This window comes from Petaurus breviceps, unplaced genomic scaffold (genome assembly GCF_028583685.1).
Source record: "Petaurus breviceps papuanus isolate PSGF00001 unplaced genomic scaffold, PetGlider_PUasm1.0 90740, whole genome shotgun sequence".
Taxonomy (NCBI): Eukaryota; Metazoa; Chordata; class Mammalia; order Diprotodontia; family Petauridae; genus Petaurus; species Petaurus breviceps.
Window position 1 is genome coordinate 5,501,138 of NW_027187330.1, and position 20,002 is coordinate 5,521,139.

At 37.2% G+C, this 20,002-nt stretch overlaps 1 protein-coding gene across 2 annotated transcripts in view; it reads left to right on the forward strand.

Moving 5' to 3' along the window:
- Nucleotides 1-20,002, forward strand: part of PARG (poly(ADP-ribose) glycohydrolase) — a 131,055-nt gene that overhangs the window by 81,185 nt on the left and 29,868 nt on the right. For both annotated transcript variants that reach the window (XM_069067222.1, XM_069067223.1), the window contains exons 11-13: nt 145-205; nt 7,772-7,847; nt 13,993-14,140. In XM_069067222.1, the coding sequence (XP_068923323.1) occupies nt 145-205; nt 7,772-7,847; nt 13,993-14,140 (285 nt within the window). The remainder of the gene's footprint in view (nt 1-144; nt 206-7,771; nt 7,848-13,992; nt 14,141-20,002) is intronic.

Genomic DNA, 20,002 nt, shown 5'->3' on the forward strand with positions numbered 1-20,002 from the left:
CATGTTTTGTCTCTATTGTTATTGACTTCCTTAGTCAGATCCCTAATCATTGTTAAGCCTGCTTATAATCCAAAGAACAAATTTCTTCAAGTTGAAACTTGTGGTATGTTGATATATGTATATTTTCTTCTGTTGCTTTTATAGAACCTACTGGCTTGGTGACATTTACAAGACAGAGTCTTCAAGATTTTCCAGAATGGGAAAGGTAAAGAATATTGCCTGTGTCTATTAATAGCATCACTATTTAGCACAAGGACTAAAAAATTTCTTGTCATAGAATCATAGAGCTTTATAGCTACAAGGTCCCTTTACCTCCCTCCCCATCTACTTCCAGCCCTTAATCCATTTGGGTTTCAATTTCTGACAGTGGTATTATCTTTCACTTTCTAACAATTTCTAGTGCCACAATCCAAGTTTAGACCTCATTATCTTTCCTGGACTATTGGAATCACGTCCTCATTAATATTGCTTCCATTACTATTTCTACCTACTACTGTATCCCCCATATTGTTCTCAGGTCAGTCTTCCTAAAGCAGAACTTTGACCACGTCACTTCCTTGCTAAGGTACCTTGGCTTCCCATTTCCTTAAGTTTGATTATTCTGGTGTTCAAGATCCTCCATTATCTGGCCCTAACCTTTCTTTCCAGACTTCTCCCAAAATTCCTCTTCACATGCAGTTAAACTAGATTGCTCACTATTCCTGAAAATGTCTCATAATTTAATACTTCTCTACCTTTGCTCATGTGATTATCTGCAATTAGAATATAAACTCTCCCTTCCTTCCCTTCAAATTCCTGCCTCTTTCTACTTTAAGACCTGACTTAGCCACCTTCTCCTCTATGAAGCTTTCCATAATTCTCTAATCACAAGTGTTATCTGCCTCCTCTAAATATCCATAGCTCTTTGGTGCTATTGTGCATTTAGGTCATTTGGCCTTGATTTATATATTTGCAAATATATAAATGCTGTCTCCTGTACTAGACAGTAAGAGCCTTAAAAGCAAGGACCTGTTTGACTTATGTTTGATTGTCCCAAATTGCCTAGAAGAATAAATGTGTTGATTTGGTTTTGGGATATTAGATTTGGAAGGTATCATTTTAACCTTTTACCCACTATTTTTATTTCAATTCAAGAAGCATTTTAAGCACTTTTATATACTAGATATAGTTATATAAAGATGTAGTAAAAAAAAAACCATCTCTCAAGGAGCATCCCTCTTGGGATGGGAGGATAGAGGGGGAGAGGATTCCCTTTTTTAACTGCTCTGGAAGATAACCATTATGCCTATGCTTGAATACCTTAAACAGCACTGAGCTCATTTTCTCATTAAGCAGCACATTCCATTTTTGGACAGTTCTAGTTATTCTTTTTTTCTTCTTTTGAACCACCAAGCAACACCCCGTAATTTCTCCCACCTGTTGGTTTTAATTCTGTCTCTGGAACAACTTTCTGTTTAAAATGATGAGACTACCTATATGGAAGGAGCTAAGGATAATGAAGGGGGCTGTGCTACATGAGTTCTAAGATCCAGTTGTATTTGGAGAGTAGAATCACTTAAAATAAATATTGCAAAATATAGTGATATACACACACATACACACATATGGAGATGTGAATAAAAGCCCAAATTTTAAAACTTTCATTAATGATAAAGTGTATCTCTAGTGCTACGATCTTAATGTCTGTAATGTGTAAACCCCTACAGGCATTAAATTTACAAGTATTATTAGGCCAAAAGCTTACTCTTCTACCCAGTCCTATAGCTGTCACCGTTGTGCCTATGCTGATGCTTTTAGTTTTTGTAGTACACTATTACTATTGATATTAATTGAAATTTACATTGTAAAATTAGCTCTTCATTATGTCACTGGAATTGCCCTCATTTGAAGGGCAAAGGGCAGCTGCATTAGGATGGGGCACCGGAAGGACTCGGAATCTTCTTACCAGGAGGTGGTGACACTGAGGTTGGTTTGAAAGAGAGCACTAGCTCAGCCATGGTTGAGTGGTTGAAGTGATTAATAAAGGGGAGGAAATATTGAACAAGGAAAAGGCAGGCGAGGTAAAATAAGGAAGGCATTTTAGAATGATAGTAGGGGCTTGAAAAGACATTAGAGAACACGTAATGGAGTCTGCAGCCAAAGGCACAGGTCACCTCCTTCATCCCTGACAAATGGCTTCCAGTCTCTTCTGGGATGCTTCTATTGATAAAGAGCTCATTATGCATGTGTATGCATATATACACACACGTACATATGTGAGAAGGAACAGGCATCTATCAGACACCTGCCATGTGCCAGACAGGTTCTAATTTCTTACAGATGTTTCATTGAATCCTCACAAACAACTCTTTTATTATCCACATTTTACAGTTGAGCAAATTGAGGCAGATTCAACCGCTTGCTACTAAATGTCAGGAGTAGACTTTGAGCTTGCCCCTCACACCATCTGTCACACCACCTAGGCACGTTGTACACATACACACACACGGACACACACGCATTGTGTGTGTGCGTACACACTACATATGTCCATGCACATGTGCATGACATGTGGGGGAAGATGGAGACAGGCAGACGCGGAAGTTGTCTCATTCGTTTTTGTGCTCCTGGAGGTCAGGGCACATTCTTGCCTTTCTTGGTATCCCTGGCACTTAGTGAGCACTTAGCATGTGCCTGGCACGTGGTGGGCACTCACTAAATGCTTCGTGATTGATTGATGGTGTTCATGTGCACACTTTGTAAGACAGCTTATTTCGTATGTAGGAATGGGGACCGACCTGTGACTTTTCATTTGAATAAGGAATTCCTTAGGTGATGACACACCTACTATTCAGGCCAGTGCTTTCTCTGTTATGTATATCATCTTAGGGCCTTGAAGTTAAGTGATATGTTCAGAATCACAAAACCACTGTTTGAGAATCTGCACTTAAACCCAGGTCTTCCTGATTTTAAGGCCAACTGTGCCTACATTATGCCTTGTTACCTCTCATTCTTTCAGTTATATACACACACGCGCATGTGCACACACACACACACACACACACACTCACCCTGTAGACACATATACCCACCTGATAAAACAGACCGTGCCATTTTGTGATAGCTCTATAATTGTTAGAAACTTCTTTGTACACAGTGTTCTAAAAGGCTCAGTGCAGCTGTTATATGTTACTCTAATAGCTGTATTTGCCTAAAGTCCATCTCTATTTACCTTAAGCCTCGTCCTCATTTTGTGCTCTGCAATAACTCTAAATAAATATAATCCATTGGCAGGCAGCCTGATGTAGTGCAGAGGTGACAGACACCCCCCAGAATACCTCCCTCCATAACTGGGAAGTGGTTAGCAAAATAAGTAAGAATATAATGCAACATAGATGTTAATTTGTGGTTTACTAAGAATATGCAGCCCAGATCCATTTCTGTTTGAATCTGACACTACTAGTGTAGTGGACAGAGTGTAGCATTTAGAATTAGGAGAGACCTGAGTTCCACTTTAAGGTCCAGCATAATGGCTTTGTGTCCCTGGGCAAGACACATTCAACCAAGTTGTCATTTCTTCATCTACAAAATGGGCATAATAGTACTTGTACTTAACTTTCCCACTGGATCCTATATAGATATGAATTGTCCATCTATGTAATGGCCCTTCAAAGGATTGGTGACTGCTCTGTGATCCTGCCTCTTGCTTTCTCTAGACTATTTTCATTTCCTTTGATGCTCAGTGTCATTTCTAAAATGTCATTCTTGGAAATGAGCCCAGCACTCCAAAGTGGGTCTTACTATTTCTAGTTATGGTAAGGAATATTTTCTTAGAGATTTGTTGTGGTACGTGGAGAGAGCACTGAGCCTTGACTCTGAGGATCTGAGTTTGAATCCTTTTGTTGTCCCATACTAGGTCACTGTGATGTTGAACATATTAGTTAACCTTCTCTGAAGGGATTGAACTAAGTGATCCTGAGGTTCCTTCAGGTCTGCTTGTGATCCTCTGATCATAGGAACCTGGTTTTTCCTCTCTAAAATGGGAAGAATAGTCACTAAACCCATCAGTAAACATTTATTAAGTCTTACTGTGTGCCAGGCATTGTGCTAAGTTATAAAAATAACAATCTATGGATGTAGTGAAGTGTTTCACAGATGTACAGTATTTTTATCATTGAAATGATTAGAGAATCATGAGAATCAACCTGCTTATTGAAACGCCTAAATTTCATTTTCAAAGCTAAGTTAAAGAGTATGTATAGTTGTTTCACAGATAACACACAGGAGGTACTGGAGTTTTCAGACTTCAGCTTCTTAACGGGTTCACTCTTGATTTAGTCAGACAGGAAGGACAGGAAGACAGCTTCAGAGGGGTTAATAATCTTCCTTTATTCAAGTCTAGTCTTCTCTAAGGGTTGCTGATAATGGGAGCATCAGCTCCTGCAACATTCCCTAATAACCCTTCTCACAGGGGCAGCGAGTAGCGAGGGCAACTACCCCTACGTCTCAATGGGGTCAATCGAGACAGGCGCAGCTTGTGTACTCCCCTAAATCCCTTCAAGCCTCAGTGGAGGCTGGTTGAGCTACACACAGCATTACACTGTCATATTCCCCTATGGGTTCCCCACTCACTGACCATGCCCATTTGTTTTGTAGGGCAACAGACAAAGAAGGCATTTTGCCAACATTAAGCTCGCAGGTTAACTTTAGCAATATCGTCATTCTATGCAAGCATAGTAAATATCAATTATGTCACCCCTGTATCTCATGACGCAGTCTCAATAGGACTGTCACTATGATTCTAGGAATTACTATCTAGGATCCTTGGGGCTATTTTGGAAGTTATTATTTAACACCTGGAAACTAGACATTGCCATGGCTGTGGATACTGAGAAACTGAACACAGTATAGAACTTTGCAAGTCCTAGATGCTCAATTAATGTTTGACATTTTGGTTTGTATATTAATTCCAAGAAATCAGTTCATAGTAATGAGTTTTTAACCCTGCCCATTGTAAAGATTACATAAAGCAGTTTACCTGTGAATACTGTACATCATTCATGTTTATATTCGTGTGTGTGTATGTATATATACATATATATAATTTTTATTTCTCTAAATTATGCTTACTTTAGAGAAGGACTCATTTGACGGTAGCTTAAGAAAAATACGGCATTTTTGAAATAGAATGTTTGTTAAACAATATTCTTACTTAAAGTTAAATTTTGCTGTCTTAGTATAAAGTTAAAATAGAGACTTATTAAGAAATAGCAAATTAACACAGACTAACTATAGACATAGGGGAGTCCCTGCTGCTCTCAAGTTACTTGGCTGTCCCTGTCACCCAGCTGATACAGAAACATGAAGAGGTGAGAAGGGTCCACTGTCTCCTCCCTTACCCCCTTGTGGCAGGGGAGGAGAGGAAAGACAGACATGCCAGAAATGGGTCAGGGTAGCTGCCATCAGTGTGGCAGCAATACTAGAAAATTTCCTCTCAGAGCACATTTACTGTTTGCCATTGGATAAATCTTGTAAGATTTCCTTCTGGACTAATAGACCTCTCTCTATTTCATAACAGAAGCTTTAACTTGGCATACTTTTGAAAACTTTTTTTTTTTAATTGGCCTTTTCAGCCCTCAGCACTATCCAATTTATAAATAAGGCATAGAGAGATTAGAAAACTTCTCAATATGCTGAATCAAAGTTGGTATTCCCCTGCAAGTATCATGGAGCAAGTGTTGATTATTAAGGAGTAGGGCAGAGGGGTGAACAAGCTTGTAGCTGCTTACCAAGTATAAGACTTTTTCCCTTTAAACATAAGAAGAGGAGAGAGATAGATAATTGATGATATGCTGATAAATAATTGGAGCCCCTCAGACAAACATAGGATCATGGATTTGGAGCTATAAGAAAACCTAGAGATTATTTGATCCAGTCTCTTTATTTTACAGGTGTAACCTTGAGATTTTAGGAGAATTGATAATGAATGTAAGAGCTAGAATTTGAACCCTTATTCTCAAACTCCAGTTCCATCTCTCTTCCTACTTTACTGTGTTATTTTTATCAGTATCTTAGTTTTGGGGATTATCAACCCTAGCCATTGAAAATTGATGACACAATTGGAATTAATATTCCAATGAACTCATGATATCTATTGATCTTATTTGTCCATTATGTATTATAAGGGCTTGGTTGACTGCATGGAAGGTATTTTGTACATGTATTTGGTGTTCATTGAAACCAAAGAGGAACAGAGCAATGATATTCAGTAATGATTGTCTGCTCTGGTCATATCCCCATCCTGTAGCCTTTTCTACATGACTTTGAAAATGTCATTAGTCATTTATCATTCAGCGAGTCAAGTCGTCAGGCATTTCTTTTGTGCCCACTATGCAAGGCATTATGTTTGATTCTGAGAGAGATTTGTGACTTAGTTAAGAGAGACCTTGACATCATGGAGCTTAAAGTCTAGTTGGGAATATATCACATATAGATGACTGTAGTATAAAGTAGTACATTGTAAGTACATAAGTGAGGCCAGAAAAAAGTGTTAGGTAATTAGGGGTGTACCAGAACCAGTTCATACCAGCTCATATGAGTTGATTGTTAGATTTTCAGTGTGAACATTTATACCTCAGAAATTGACAAATGTTACAAATCAGCTTGGTTTGTTGTTCAAAATAAGGAAGTAATGGGGAAAATGTTAATAATGCGTATTAAACTTAAAGATGTGTGTTGAATTCATTTTTAAAAAATTTGGGGGAAGTCGATTGTTTAAATATTAACCATCCCACCCCAGGGTGAGGTCCAAGTTGGGAGTAAGAGTCATTACTGATTTGGAAGGAAAGAATCAGGGAAAACTTTGTGGAGGTATTAGCATTTCAGTTGAACTTTGAATGATAGGAATTGGTTCTTATGTATAAAATTACAGGATTTAGAACTGGAAGAGAACTCAAGAGATAATTTAGTTTAATCTCTTTTTACAGATGAGAAAATAGAATCTCAGAGGTGACAATTATATGTGTAGTAAGTAGCAAAGTAGAGGTATGAGTCCAGGCTTTCTGATTCCTAACATGGGAGGCAACAAGGTATACTGGGGAGGGCACAGCTCTGGAGCCAAGTGAAATGAGTTCAGGTCCTATCTCTGGGCTCACTACTTGGATGACTGGGCAAGTCATTTATCCTTGCTGAGTCTCAGTTTCTTCATCTGTAAAATGAATGGGATGGACTAGATGCCCTCTAAGGCCCTTACAGCTCTAGATCTATGATTTTAGTGCTCTTTTTACTACATTATGCCTTCCTTAATCATTACAGTAGTTTGGCTTTTTAATATCCTGTGCTAAGGTAGTCTATTTCTCTTTATCATAACTCATAGTTTCCTGAGGAAATGGAAAACAGAAAAAATAATATTAATATGTGGCTGAATTCAAACATCTTTGGTTTTAATTTAAATTCAGCCTAGGTAAACATGTCAGTGATTGTTCTTTATGAAAGGGGAGAATGATTATGTTTTCTGGATGACTTAAAGGCAGTAAGTCAATTTAACAACCTTATGAATAAAAGAATACAGTAGATCAGAATTTCTGTGGCCTTCATTTTCACCAAAAACAAAAATATAATTAACAAACTAATGAAAAGAGGGCTACAGAGAAAATCACGTGGGATTTATTGAATCTCTTCACATACACCATTTGGCTTGTTTAAAAAAAAAAGACAGAAGCATGATAGTAGTCTCTTTGCATTTGGTGAAAAATTCTTTCACAGACTTAAAGGAAAATCTTTTTAATTGTAGGTGTGAAAAAAAATTAACTCGGTTACACGTAACTTATGAAGGTACCATAGAAGGAAATGGACAAGGCATGCTACAGGTACGTGAATGATAACAGAAATGGGTCTGAGTCCCTCTCTTTTGGCTGATTTCAGAGAGAAGGAATTTTTCGCTCTTTTCTGTATACCCAGAATTGATTTTCAGTTTGTGAGGTATAATGACTGAATAGAAACAACAAAATGAGTCATTTTGACAGCCTTTGTAATGTTGATACTGGCCAGATCACCCTCTGTGTTTCTCATCTGTGCCTATTCAGAAAAAACCTTTGACAGAAAACCCCCAGATCTGGGTAGCCTCTGCCTCTCGGTTCAGACAGATGCTGATTGTAGACTGACAGTGGTGGAGTTTCTAGGGTGTAATCTTGACAAGTTGTCAGCAAGCGGTTTCTTTTCCTTTTTTCTCCATAGTTGTTCTGCCCTAGCTGTTGACCAGATTGAGATGCTCCTGTGTTGCCGACTGCTGTGTTTTGGTTTTAGAGCCAGTCAGCTAAAACGGATTGATAAGGGGGACCTCTCTCCCATATCTAGCAATCGTTTTATTTTGAGGCAGTGAGCATATTTTTCTCAACATCTTTTTTCTTTTTTTTTTTTAGAGACATTGATTTAGTTTATTTCACAGTCATTATCCCCATTCCTTTCCAACTATGTTACTGTTTTCTTTGGGAAAGAAAAATTGCAAATTGAAACTCTCCATGTGCTTTATCATTTTTATGACATCATCAGTGAACTTTTCATTTGTAGTTACTTTTTTACAGTCTCACAATTGAGAGATGAGCATGTATTTTGGCTTCTATTCCTCACATCCAGTAGAACATACATTAACATTATCACAGACTCTCATAGTTAGAAGGGCATTCAGAGGCTATATAGTCCAAATCCTACCAGAACAAGAATCCACTCTCTTAGATACTTGAGAAGTATTCAGGGTTATGAAAGAAACTGGTAAAATAGTGCATTTTTACAGGAAAAGGGCTGGCATTTTATGACATGCTTTTTTGAGGGGTAGGAAAGTGGATGTGGTCTTATATTGGCTTAATTTAACTTACTAGTACAGGTTGATATTTGAGAATTACTTAATGGTTTTATTAAGGGTCCTGTTCTGTGTTCTTTTTCTAATTATTATGTATTTTTTCTTAAAAGGTATGATGAAACTAGTTATTTTAGAATGGCCTTTTAGAATTAATTAAGTTAATATGTTGCTAGGAGGGAAATCATGGTCAGTTTTTAATCACTTTTTCTTCTTGTCCAGCTAGCAGTTATAATAATCATAATCATAGGTAACATTTATATAATGCTTACTATGTGCCAGGCATTGTGTTAAGCATTTTACAATTATTATCTCATTTGATTTTCCCATCAGCCCTGGGAGTTAGGTACTTTTATTATCCTGTTTTATAGATGAAGAAAAATGAAGCAGTCATACACTGCCACAAAGTTAGGAAGTGATTTGGTTTGGATTTCAACTCAAATCTTCCTGATTCCATGCCCATTGCTCTATGCACTATAACACCTAGCTACCTGAACTAATATTTGAGATATAATTGAATCTTTTAGGAATTCCTTTTTTAGATGTTTATTTGCCTACATATCTTATCCTCCTTTTTTGACAGGCCAGGTTAAATTATTGATTCTAAGTTGGTGCTCATTATTACTTGACCTACACATCACCCTTCCCCATCCTTTTCTTAAGACTATAATCAGCCAACAAGTGTTTATTAAGTGACTGCCATGTACAAGGCACTGTACTGGGTGCTGGGGGTACAAAAACAAACATGAGATAAGTCTGTTCCCTCAAGGAACTTATATGATATTAGAAGCTACAGCATGTTCCCATATAGAAGAGATACATACAAATCAAATCCAGTGATTGGGAAAGGAGGACACCAATAACTGGGGAGTCATGAAAGCCTTCTCAACAGGAGCAAAGGATTCTGAACAGTGGGGTTGAGGAAGAGAGTGTTCCAAGCTTGGGGGCATAGCATATGCAAAGGTGTAGAGGTAGAAGATTTTACCTTCTGTTGGGGAGCAGCAAAGAGGCCAGTGTGCCTGGAGTATATGTAATCACCTCTGTAAAGATAAACTGAAGTCAGATTATGAAGGCCTTCCAGTGTCAAGCAGAGGAGTTTGTATTTAATCCTAAAGGCAGTGGGGAGCCACTGAATCTTCTTTTATTAAGGGTCTTTAGTAGGAGGCTAGAGGGTCACACCTGTGTTTTAGGAATGTCCATTTGGTAGCCATATGGAGATTGGATTAGAAAAGGGAAAAGCTGGGTTCGGGCAACCTGAGAAGAGCAATTAGGCATTGAGCTGGGGTGACAAGAGTACAGAGTAGGGGGAATGATGTGAGAGATGTCAGACGGGGCTGAACAAGGGCAGGGAAGGAAGTGAGAAAAGAGCAGAGGATCTCAGGGTCATAGATGTAGAGTTGGAAGGGACCTTACAGACTATCACAGTCAACTCGATCATGTTACAAAGTAGGGCACTGTGGTGCACAGTAGGCAAGTGATTGGACACAGGAGATGTCTGAGTAGGGATTGGAACCCAGGTGTTGCTTACTTTAAGTCTAGTGTTCCCTTTTCTATCCTTTGCATAATGCTGCCTCTCACTTAACCTAGGATTTGCAAACATTGAATGATTGAGACAATGGTAGTACCTAAACGGGGAAATTGGGAAGAGAAAACTTTGTTAAGGGTGAAGATAATGAGTTTGTTTTTTTTGTTTGTTTGTTTTTTGAGTTTGAAATACTTTTGGGACATGCAGGTACAATGTGCATTAGGTAATTGACAGTGTAGGACTTAGAAGAGGGAGGAGGACTAGATTTATAGATTTTATAGTCTGCTGCAAAGAGATGATCGTTGAATCCACAGGAGCTGAAAAGATTTCCAAGATCATGTAGAGAAAAAAAAGAAGAGAACCCAGAATGGAGTCCTGGAGAACTATCACATGTAGGGTGTGGGATGGGAATGATGAAATTGTGAAGGAGACTGCGAAGGATTGTTCTGACATCTAGGACAACCACAACAGAACAGAATCATGAAATACCATGGAGGAGAACTTAGAGGGAATGATGAGTAGTGTTAAGTGTGGCAGGGAAGTCAAGAAGGAGGAGGACACACAACTGATGGTTGAATTTAGTCCTAAGGAGATTAGTGGTGACTTTAGAGCAGTTTCTGTCAAGTGCTGGGGATGGAAGCTAGATTTCATGAAGCTGGACAGTGAGTAGGAGGTGAGAGAAAAGATACAAGCTAATAGCTTTTGAAGGTCTAGGGGAAGTATTTTAAGGAGAGGAGAGATCTGGACACATTTAAAAGTGACAGGAAAGGAGCCAGTGGATATAGAGAGAAAGAAAATTAAAGAGGGCATGATTAAAGGGATACACTCCCAGGGAAGCAGGGCAAGTCCTAAGTAGAGGAGTTGGTATTGGCAAGGGGAAGGGCTCCCTCATCATCTGAGACTGGAACAAAGAAGACAAGGAGGAAGATGCTGGGGTGCTTAGAAGTGTGACTTCGAGAAGGAGGAGAAGGAACTTTGGTTTTCTTCAGTTAAGCTGAGATGAGGTCTTCTGCTGAGAGAGGGGTAGCTGATGGGTAATGTAGATGTCCCAAAGAGCAAAGGTGAAGGTAGATTCTGTGAGGAGCATGAGAGAGTCATCAGGGAAAAGTAGAATGATTAATGGGTATCAGTGAAGGCCCAGGTGAGGTTGGATAACATTAATTTGTAGTGGACTTGGGCAGCAGATTACGGCAGAGGGGGTGGATGGATAAAGGGAGTAGTCCAGAACTAGAGTTTAGAAAGGAATGAGTAGCCATAGGGTAGTGGGGCAAGGGATTAAAAAATTAAAAATGGTAAAAAGTTTAACTGGTTAATTAAAAGGTCAAGATTTTGACAGATGATTAAGGCCAGACCAGATGTGGTAGGTAATTTGAGAGGTAATAAAAAGATGAAAGAAGAGAGTTAGGTTATATTCAGGGGTGTAAGGTTCCTTTGGTAGGCATTCCACTTGAAATAAAGCAAAGCAGCTGCAAATTAGCACCCCAGGAATGCTGACCTTTTATTGCAGTACAATTCAAAGAGGAATTATTTAACATTTGGGGTTGGGATTTTTCCCTTTTCCTTGGAATTTATTAAAGATGAATGAGTCTTTGGAGCTCACGTGAGACCCTAAACTGAAATAAAGGTAGATTAAAAGAATGGCTTAAATGCTTCTCCCACTGCTAATTGTTCTCTCTCCCACCATGCCCCAGGAGAGCAGGGGAATTTTATACATCAGTGGTAGAAACCTTCTTGTATTTTGTATAAATTGCATTTAGCTGAATGACGATAACCAAACCTCTCAGCAATATTGTCACTCCTTTCTTTTTCTTCCTTCACAAGCCAAAAAACTGAACATGTTCCTTTAGAATGACTTGGAAAATAGCTCACTAAATATATGAAAGTACTCACATTTGCTTGTGCTATACATATTCCTGAATTAGAGGAACCTCATATTAATATAGTTTTTGTAAGTAACAGAGAGTGTCTTAAAAACTATTTCAAGAAAAATCACTGCTGTCAGACCTATTGTGTTGAGTTTGTTGGTTTCTGTGCAAAATTAGATATGCTTTTGTTTTACTCAAGGAATGAATGATGTATACTGTAACTTTTTTTTGTCACTTTATATCAAAGTATAATCAGCTTGGTTGTAAATCTTTCTCTGTTTCTGACAGTCCTGAACCTCATTCTCATAAAAGCAAAATTTAGCCCCCACCAGGTAGTCATAGTCATAGAATATTAGAGAAAAGCTGGTATCTTGTAAGTGAACCATAAATATTTGTTGATTGGTACAAATTTATTTAAGAGAAGGTTCAATAAATGTTAGATACTTATCTTCCTTTCAACAATGACTTAATAAAACATAAAAAAAATTCTAATACATATACATGGTGTGTATGTGTGAGAGAGAGAGAGAGAGGAATTAGAACAACTAATTTCAAGAATTTAGGACATGGTTATTTTCCAGTACTCCTCTAATTCCCCTTTAGGGTAGAAGGCTGTGTTTTTTTGCCATCCCTCAGTTGCTGAGTTGGTTTGTTCCTTCACAAGCTTTTTTCCTCTGAAAATAAAAATTAAAGATTTTATTCCACTATTTAAAAAAAAACCTTAAAATTCTAATTTTATTTTAAATTGCTTAATAGGATAGAAAAAGAAAAAATTTATGCCTTTCATCTGAAAGCAAGTTGAAATGATGATGGTGGTTGATGATGATGACGGTGACAATGATGATAATGGTGACAATACCTTCCTGCTAATGTTGTTGGGAAGATAGAATGAGCTAATATTTGTAAAGCCTTTTGCAAATGTTAAAGCACTGCATAAATGCCAGTTATTGTTATCTATGAATGCTACCAGCTTAACTTTTAAGAAGGACATGACTCAGGTTTGTTCATGGTTTTTTTGAATATCATTCTCATAAAAAAAACCCTGAACTACCTTAAAAAATAATGCATTTGTTTTTTGTTTTGATAATAAATGGTTTCTTGATTCTTTGAAGGTGGGAGGTAATTAAGGGTTTGAAACATCCATTCAGACCGTGGTTTCTTAGGTTATATTCAGAAAGGCAGAAATTCCTCTTGCAAGATATTCTTACAGGAGAAGCATGAAGCAAGGTCAATCACTGAGTTAAAAGTGCTGTAAGACAATGAGGCATTTGATTGCTGTGTTTGATACAGAAAGCTATAATTTATGAAAGTTTTGTAAAATATATACAGGGAAATTGAGAAAAAGGTAGATATAAAAGTACAAATACCTGTACTTAACCCCTACAGAAATAAAGCTTTCCAATTAAAGTACTTCCTCTATATATTGTTCCTGGGGCCCAAATATAGCCTTATACTAGAGCCTATATTATAGATTGGAATTTTAGCTTCGCTTTCAGCTCCATAATGGTTTGAGATCTGAGAACTGAATAGGTAAGTTAACTAATCAAAATAAAAGAGAATATGCTTATTGAAATCTTCTGGGGAAAAATGTCTTAACTCATTTGTTGCTCCTTGCAGTATCTCCTCCATGGTCAAGTTTATAGTTTGGAAATTTTTGCTTTTTTTAGGGGGGATGAGAAGGAAATTGGTCCTTAGAGGCAGCTTATTTTATTAATGTGGATTTTGAGGCCATCTTATGCATATAAAACTGACGACATTATTCCTAATAGGTGGATTTTGCTAATCGCTTTGTTGGAGGGGGTGTAACCAGTGCAGGGCTGGTACAAGAAGAAATCAGATTTTTAATCAACCCTGAATTGATTGTATCACGACTCATCACAGAGGTGCTGGATCACAATGAATGTCTTATCATCACAGGTTAGTGCTAGATAGACCCTGCAAAATCTTTGTAATGCTTCTCCCTTTTCTTAAAGACCTGCTACAAAGAATAGAGATAAAAGTCTAGTTTGTAACTAGTTTGTGCCATTGGCATGAGGCTTATTCATCCTTTATTCCGAAGTCCTAGACTTTTGAGCTTTGAAAATTGTTGCAACTTTTATTTCAAACCTTGAGTAAATTATTTCAGTTAACCCCTTTCTGAACTTTTCCATTTATAAGGAAGAGTATAGTTTAGTTATAATTGGGGGGTTGAGAATTAGTAAGAGGATGTTTATAAATTGCCTGATGCACTTGTAAGAAGTGGATAACGTTTAAAGATTCCATATCAGTCTGTGAATGTGTTAATTACCTAGTTAATTTTGTAATTAATCCAAGGTGATAGTAAAAGATATATAAAAATTACAATATTTGAAAAAATTCAAACAATTTTATATGGCAGATTCAGGAGGCAAAAGTAATAGACCAGTTATGGTGTTTTTTCATCCCTTTTCCCCAAACTCTGGTATTTATCTTTTTTTTGGTTAAAGAGTAAAGCATATATTTAAAAGAATAATATACATTTGTATTTAATTATGGGGCCAAAAACATGTTTGTGACTTATGTCAAAGGTTAAAAATGATCTAATACTGTGATTTTAAGTAATATTTTGTTATCCATTTAAACCTCTTTTCAAAGGAGATGGTCAGTGTATCATAGGATTTTTCGGGGGTGTGGGGGGGTGTTGTGAATTATCTACTAAAAAGTGAGTAACTGCTAGCTGACAAGACAAGTAAAAGTCATTTATTACTCAAGAGTTCCTAAGAGACTTCTAACTATCCACCCTAGCTATTTTAAGCCTTTTACTGAAGATCATTGTGAAAAACAGTCTTCAAGTAAAAGGCATAATCAGTCACCATTAGTTGATATTTCTGTTTTCTACAAAAGCAGTTTTCCAGTTTCTTCTGGAATCCATCCCATTTTACCAGATTAGATTTAGGAGGCATAACAATTGCCCTAGAAAAAAATTAGTTTATTGTTATTTCCATCAAGCACAATGAGAGACAGCCCCATCTGGAGAGTTTCACTGAGCATGAACGGAGCATTTTCCAAAGAAGTAAGCTGAAGGACGGAGGCAAAACCAATCCTACACTCTTAGAGGATTTACTTTGGAACATTTTATATTGACAGATAACACTCCTAAGACCATATTATGCCATAGATCCATCTGTAATTAGCCCTTAGGAGAATTATTTACACCTGTTGCCCAAAGGATTTTGTCATAAGGTGCCCCATATCATTTTAGTAACCATTGTGAAATTATTTCTCAATTATTGCTTCCATTCCTGTGAAGTCTTTTGTAGGACCCTATTGTACCCTGTCACATGACATGGGAAGCAAAGAAAAATGAAGTGACTTGCCTGAGGTTAGAAAAAAATGTCAGAGTGGGGCTAGTGTCAGCGTAGTCTATTCTTAGAATCTGCATTGTATTTACTGGACCTCTTTCTTCTCCAGTGGTATTCCTACTTTTAGCAGATGTCTTGAAATAGCTTTACCAAAGTTCTTTGTTTGGAATTAAAGATAGTCTAGGTGAGGAGAATGGAAGTTTACCTGGGCTTATATGATGCTTCTTTAGCCTCTCCTTATCCACTTTTGGGCTGCCCCATAGGCTTCATGGACCATTTTGTATGGATAATACAGGGATCTACCTTTCTATAAGTTGGAATGATGTAAGAAGGAGGAAAGTGTGAAGTAAGAGAAAGTAAGAATATCAAGAAGTTGATGTTTATTCAGTGAATGACTAAATACTTTGAATTTCTAGCATATCCTATTAAAAGGAATGTAAAGAACTGCCCACCCGAAAGCTTTAGCTGAGTAGAAACTTTTTTATGTCAAATATTTTTAAAAATTAATGCCTGGGGCATGTCAACCTTTTTGTTTACATGGATTTTTCATTATTATAGCATTTCATTATCCAGGGATTTCACCTGTAGACCAGTTTTTTAGGTTTTGATTACTTTTGAAGGTGAATTTATAGTTCACGAATCTGTGATTTTGTTTGTGTCACTCATACATAGGCCCTTCACGCCTTAGATATTTTCATGAATTTCTGTGGCTGAAAAGTTCATCACCTTGCAGCCAACCTATGCTTGGCCTTTAATGCTTACGCTTACAATAGATCTTGAGGCCCATATATGAATTCTTTCTAGCTTTGTAGGACCTAGCAGAGCCTGCAAACTGTTAAAATATTCTCTAAGAATATAGCATTATAATGTGGCATTACAAGGGAAGATTTCCATAAAGGGATATATGGTAAAATGTTAACTATTTATGTGCAGACATAACTTAAGTTTTTCTGTCTCATTTCATTTGGTGTAGGTATGTAACAAAAGTCTTAGAATTATAGGGAGTGTCTTCCAGTAATAATTTTGTCAAAGATATGATTTCTCCTATTAATGTTTTAAGAAATAATTTAAAACTTTTCCTCATTTTGAAGATAAGTTGAACTTGACCACCATTACATATACTGAAAGGGGTCTCTGGGTAGTTCTGTTAGGTTTCTATTTTACCTATGGTCTTATTAAACACATAATAAGTTTGCAGAACTGTTAATTGTGCTTACCTTCTGAGATCTTGGCATTGCTAGCTAAGGACATGCCAGGGTGACTTTTTACTCAGCACATTTTTTTCAAATCCACTTTACTTTATTATAGTGCCGCCTAATTAATATCTGTGATGTGATGTTCCCTTAATGGAAATGGCCATTTCATCATCCATATTTGATCCCTGGCTTTCAGCCATCTTGCTGCTTAGGAGAGTCTTAACCATGTGCCACAATCTATCTGCCTGATCAATTACATTCCTTCAATGATGTATCTTGACTCAGTGGGCTAATGGCTGTGACTGTGCTGCTTGAATTTGTAGAAGAGTCTAAGAAATTGGAAATAAATTAAATTTGACATCGTTGTGGAGCATCTGGTTGGCATCAGGCTTTTTAATGAATATGAAACAGGTCATGCAAACAGGCAAGTGCTTTCATCCAGACAATGTTATCCTTTTACAGAGACGTGAGGTGGATGTTCAGAGATACCAAGGATTTTTTTTTATGGTCTCTGTGTGTGCTTTTTTTTTATTTGCTATTATCTTATTTGCTCTGGTTTCTCCTCAGGAGAACTGTGAGCATTAACAGTTAAGGAAACACCGATTTAGGGAAAAGGGCTCAAACTTCACATAGTTTTTGTGTGATGAAGAGTAGAGGAGCAATAGGTATATCTGTAAGTCCTTTCAAGTGACTGTACCCACAGAACTTTTCCTTCCTCCTATATTCCCTTCTGCAATATCTGCCTAGCTGTTTAAGGGCCATCAGGTCTTGAGCTGCACCCTGATGGGTATTCTTTAGTTTCTACCTTGTTAGCATATAAATCAGGTACTTGGATACCTTAAGGCTTTTTAAGCCAAGTAAAATGCTGATCACTTAATGGACTAGCTGCCTGCAGATACGACCCACTATCCCAGAAAGCACAAAATTCCATACATTTCAGCAAAACTGCCAGAGAAACTACTTGAATACAAACACTTACTACTCCTGAATGTCACCAGTGTTATTACTTTGGCACTCACTCTTTTTTATTACAATAATTAATAGCAGAAAGGTTCTTCTGTCTCCTCCTTTCCCTCTCCCCCTCCTTCTTCCTTCCCCCTTTCTCCTTTTGATAAGGGATGGCTCCCTCTAGGTTCAGCAGGAACTCTGATCATACCTAAGACCAGAAAACCTGCAATAGCGTCTGGAAAGAATTCAAGGTCTCAGGCTTAATTGGAGTGAGAGTTGTAGAAGTTTATTGTTACGCTTCTATAAGAAGCAGGCAAGAGTCCTTTAGGGGGACCTGTGAGTGAGAAGGGTGCATGCTTTTACTTTTAAAGGGTAGGGCTGCCATTGTCTGGCTGACTAGATGGAAGGGACCTCAGTGCATAGATAAAGGTTAGAGCTTACCTAGAGGAACTTGTGACTTTAGTGCATAGATAGTTTAGATGAGATTTGGGCCAGACTGGAGGAGACCCAAGGCAAGGACAAAGGAGTATTTGGGCCAGAGGAGGAGACATGAAGAAATTCAGTAAGAACAAAGGAGTCACAAGGTGTTGGCTAGGCGGAGTGCAGATAGGGGGAAGGGGCAGAGTTTGAGCCTGGGAAAGGGATTTTACAGGTTACAATTTTACAATACAAATTGCAGTTACAATTGTACAAACTGGCTTTACAAATTGGGTTAGACCCCAGGTACCCCATCACTTTCGTGACCCCCTCCTTTGATTTTTATCTCTTTCTCTATCTTCTTCCCTCTTTCCTCTCCCCTCCCCTTCCCTTTTTCTCTCTCTGACCCATACATACCAAAAAATGATGATTTTAATAATAATCAAAGTAGCACTTTGTTCATTTGAAAATACCCTATCTCATTGTTCCATGAACATCTGAATTATGTTTCTTTCATATCAACTTATTTCCATAATCTTGGCAGTGTTAAATAGCATAAAAATGATCTAACTCAAAACAGGGTAGGAGATCAGCCTCTCAGGTTTCTTGACCCAAATCCTTCACTTTTCCTGCCATTTTGGGGTAGTATTTTCTACCCTTCTCTTAAAACTTTGACTCAAAGACATGAGAACTTTGATCATCATTATCAACATAAATTTTAACTAGTAAAAATTAATAATTTTCATATAAGGCATGTTATCAAAGACAAAACTCTTTGTATGTAGATTTTTTTCCTGCATTTCTCAGTACATTATTTTTTCCTCTAGTTATTATGAGCCCCATTTTCTGTCATAATGGAAGTGAGAATACTTCTTCCTAAAACCTTAACAATTCCTGTGGGTTCCCTGGAAAAAAAATTACCTATAGTATAATTCCTTATTTCTAGGTTTCTGGTGGTCTTTAAGGTGCTTCTTCATAGGAAAAAGCATGTCTTGTTAGCTGTGAAACTTCTTCCTTAATTATATATTAAGAAAAAGCTTCTAGCAAAGTCATTCAGGCCTCTTTTTTGTTTTAGCTCTTACCCACACATTTTCACCCTACTTTATTTACTTCATCAATAAATTTAAGTTTTAAGCAACTGTGAGAGCATCTGGTATGCATGGACAGTATGCATAATTTGAAAGGTGTTTAAATAGGGAGTCAAAGAATTTAATTTATTTAGATGAAAAACATTTATGTGTTCTTATTTTGATTTCTCATATCACTGGGAAATAAATCTAATATTGTTTCCATCAGTAAGGAATAAACAAGATTGGATCCCAACATGAGACACAGAAATGATAATTTGTGGTGTTTTGGACCATGTTTTTCATTTTTGAGAATTTGGCAAATTTTAATTTTCACCGTTTGAAGCTCTGACTAGAAAATGTAATTCATTTGAAGGTAGAATCTAAGGAATTTAGAATAACTGATTTGTTGAACACCAGACAAAAATAAGGAACTGTGCCCCAGGATTTTATCATCTTTGGTTCCTGATTCTTAATCTGGACAGTGGTATTATTTCTCAGAAACATATAAAGGGAGACAAACACCTTCTGCAACCAACTTTTTGCTAATAAATTTAGAGAAATTGGAAGCAAAGTGAGTTTTCTGTGTTAATTAAAAAATGCTGTCAATTTGGTAAAAAAAAAAATCATAAAAATCTTGCAGCTTGTTTTATTTAGCTCAGTGGATAGAACAGTTCCCTCCTAACCCTTTTTGGCTATTAAATCTGTCTAATATAACTCTTTTCATGATCAGGAGTATAAGAACTTGTCAGAAATTTTTAAACTCTTTATGTGACCTAAAACAAAATACAAGTTCACCTCTGTGAGTCACTTTGCAGATTGAAAACTCCA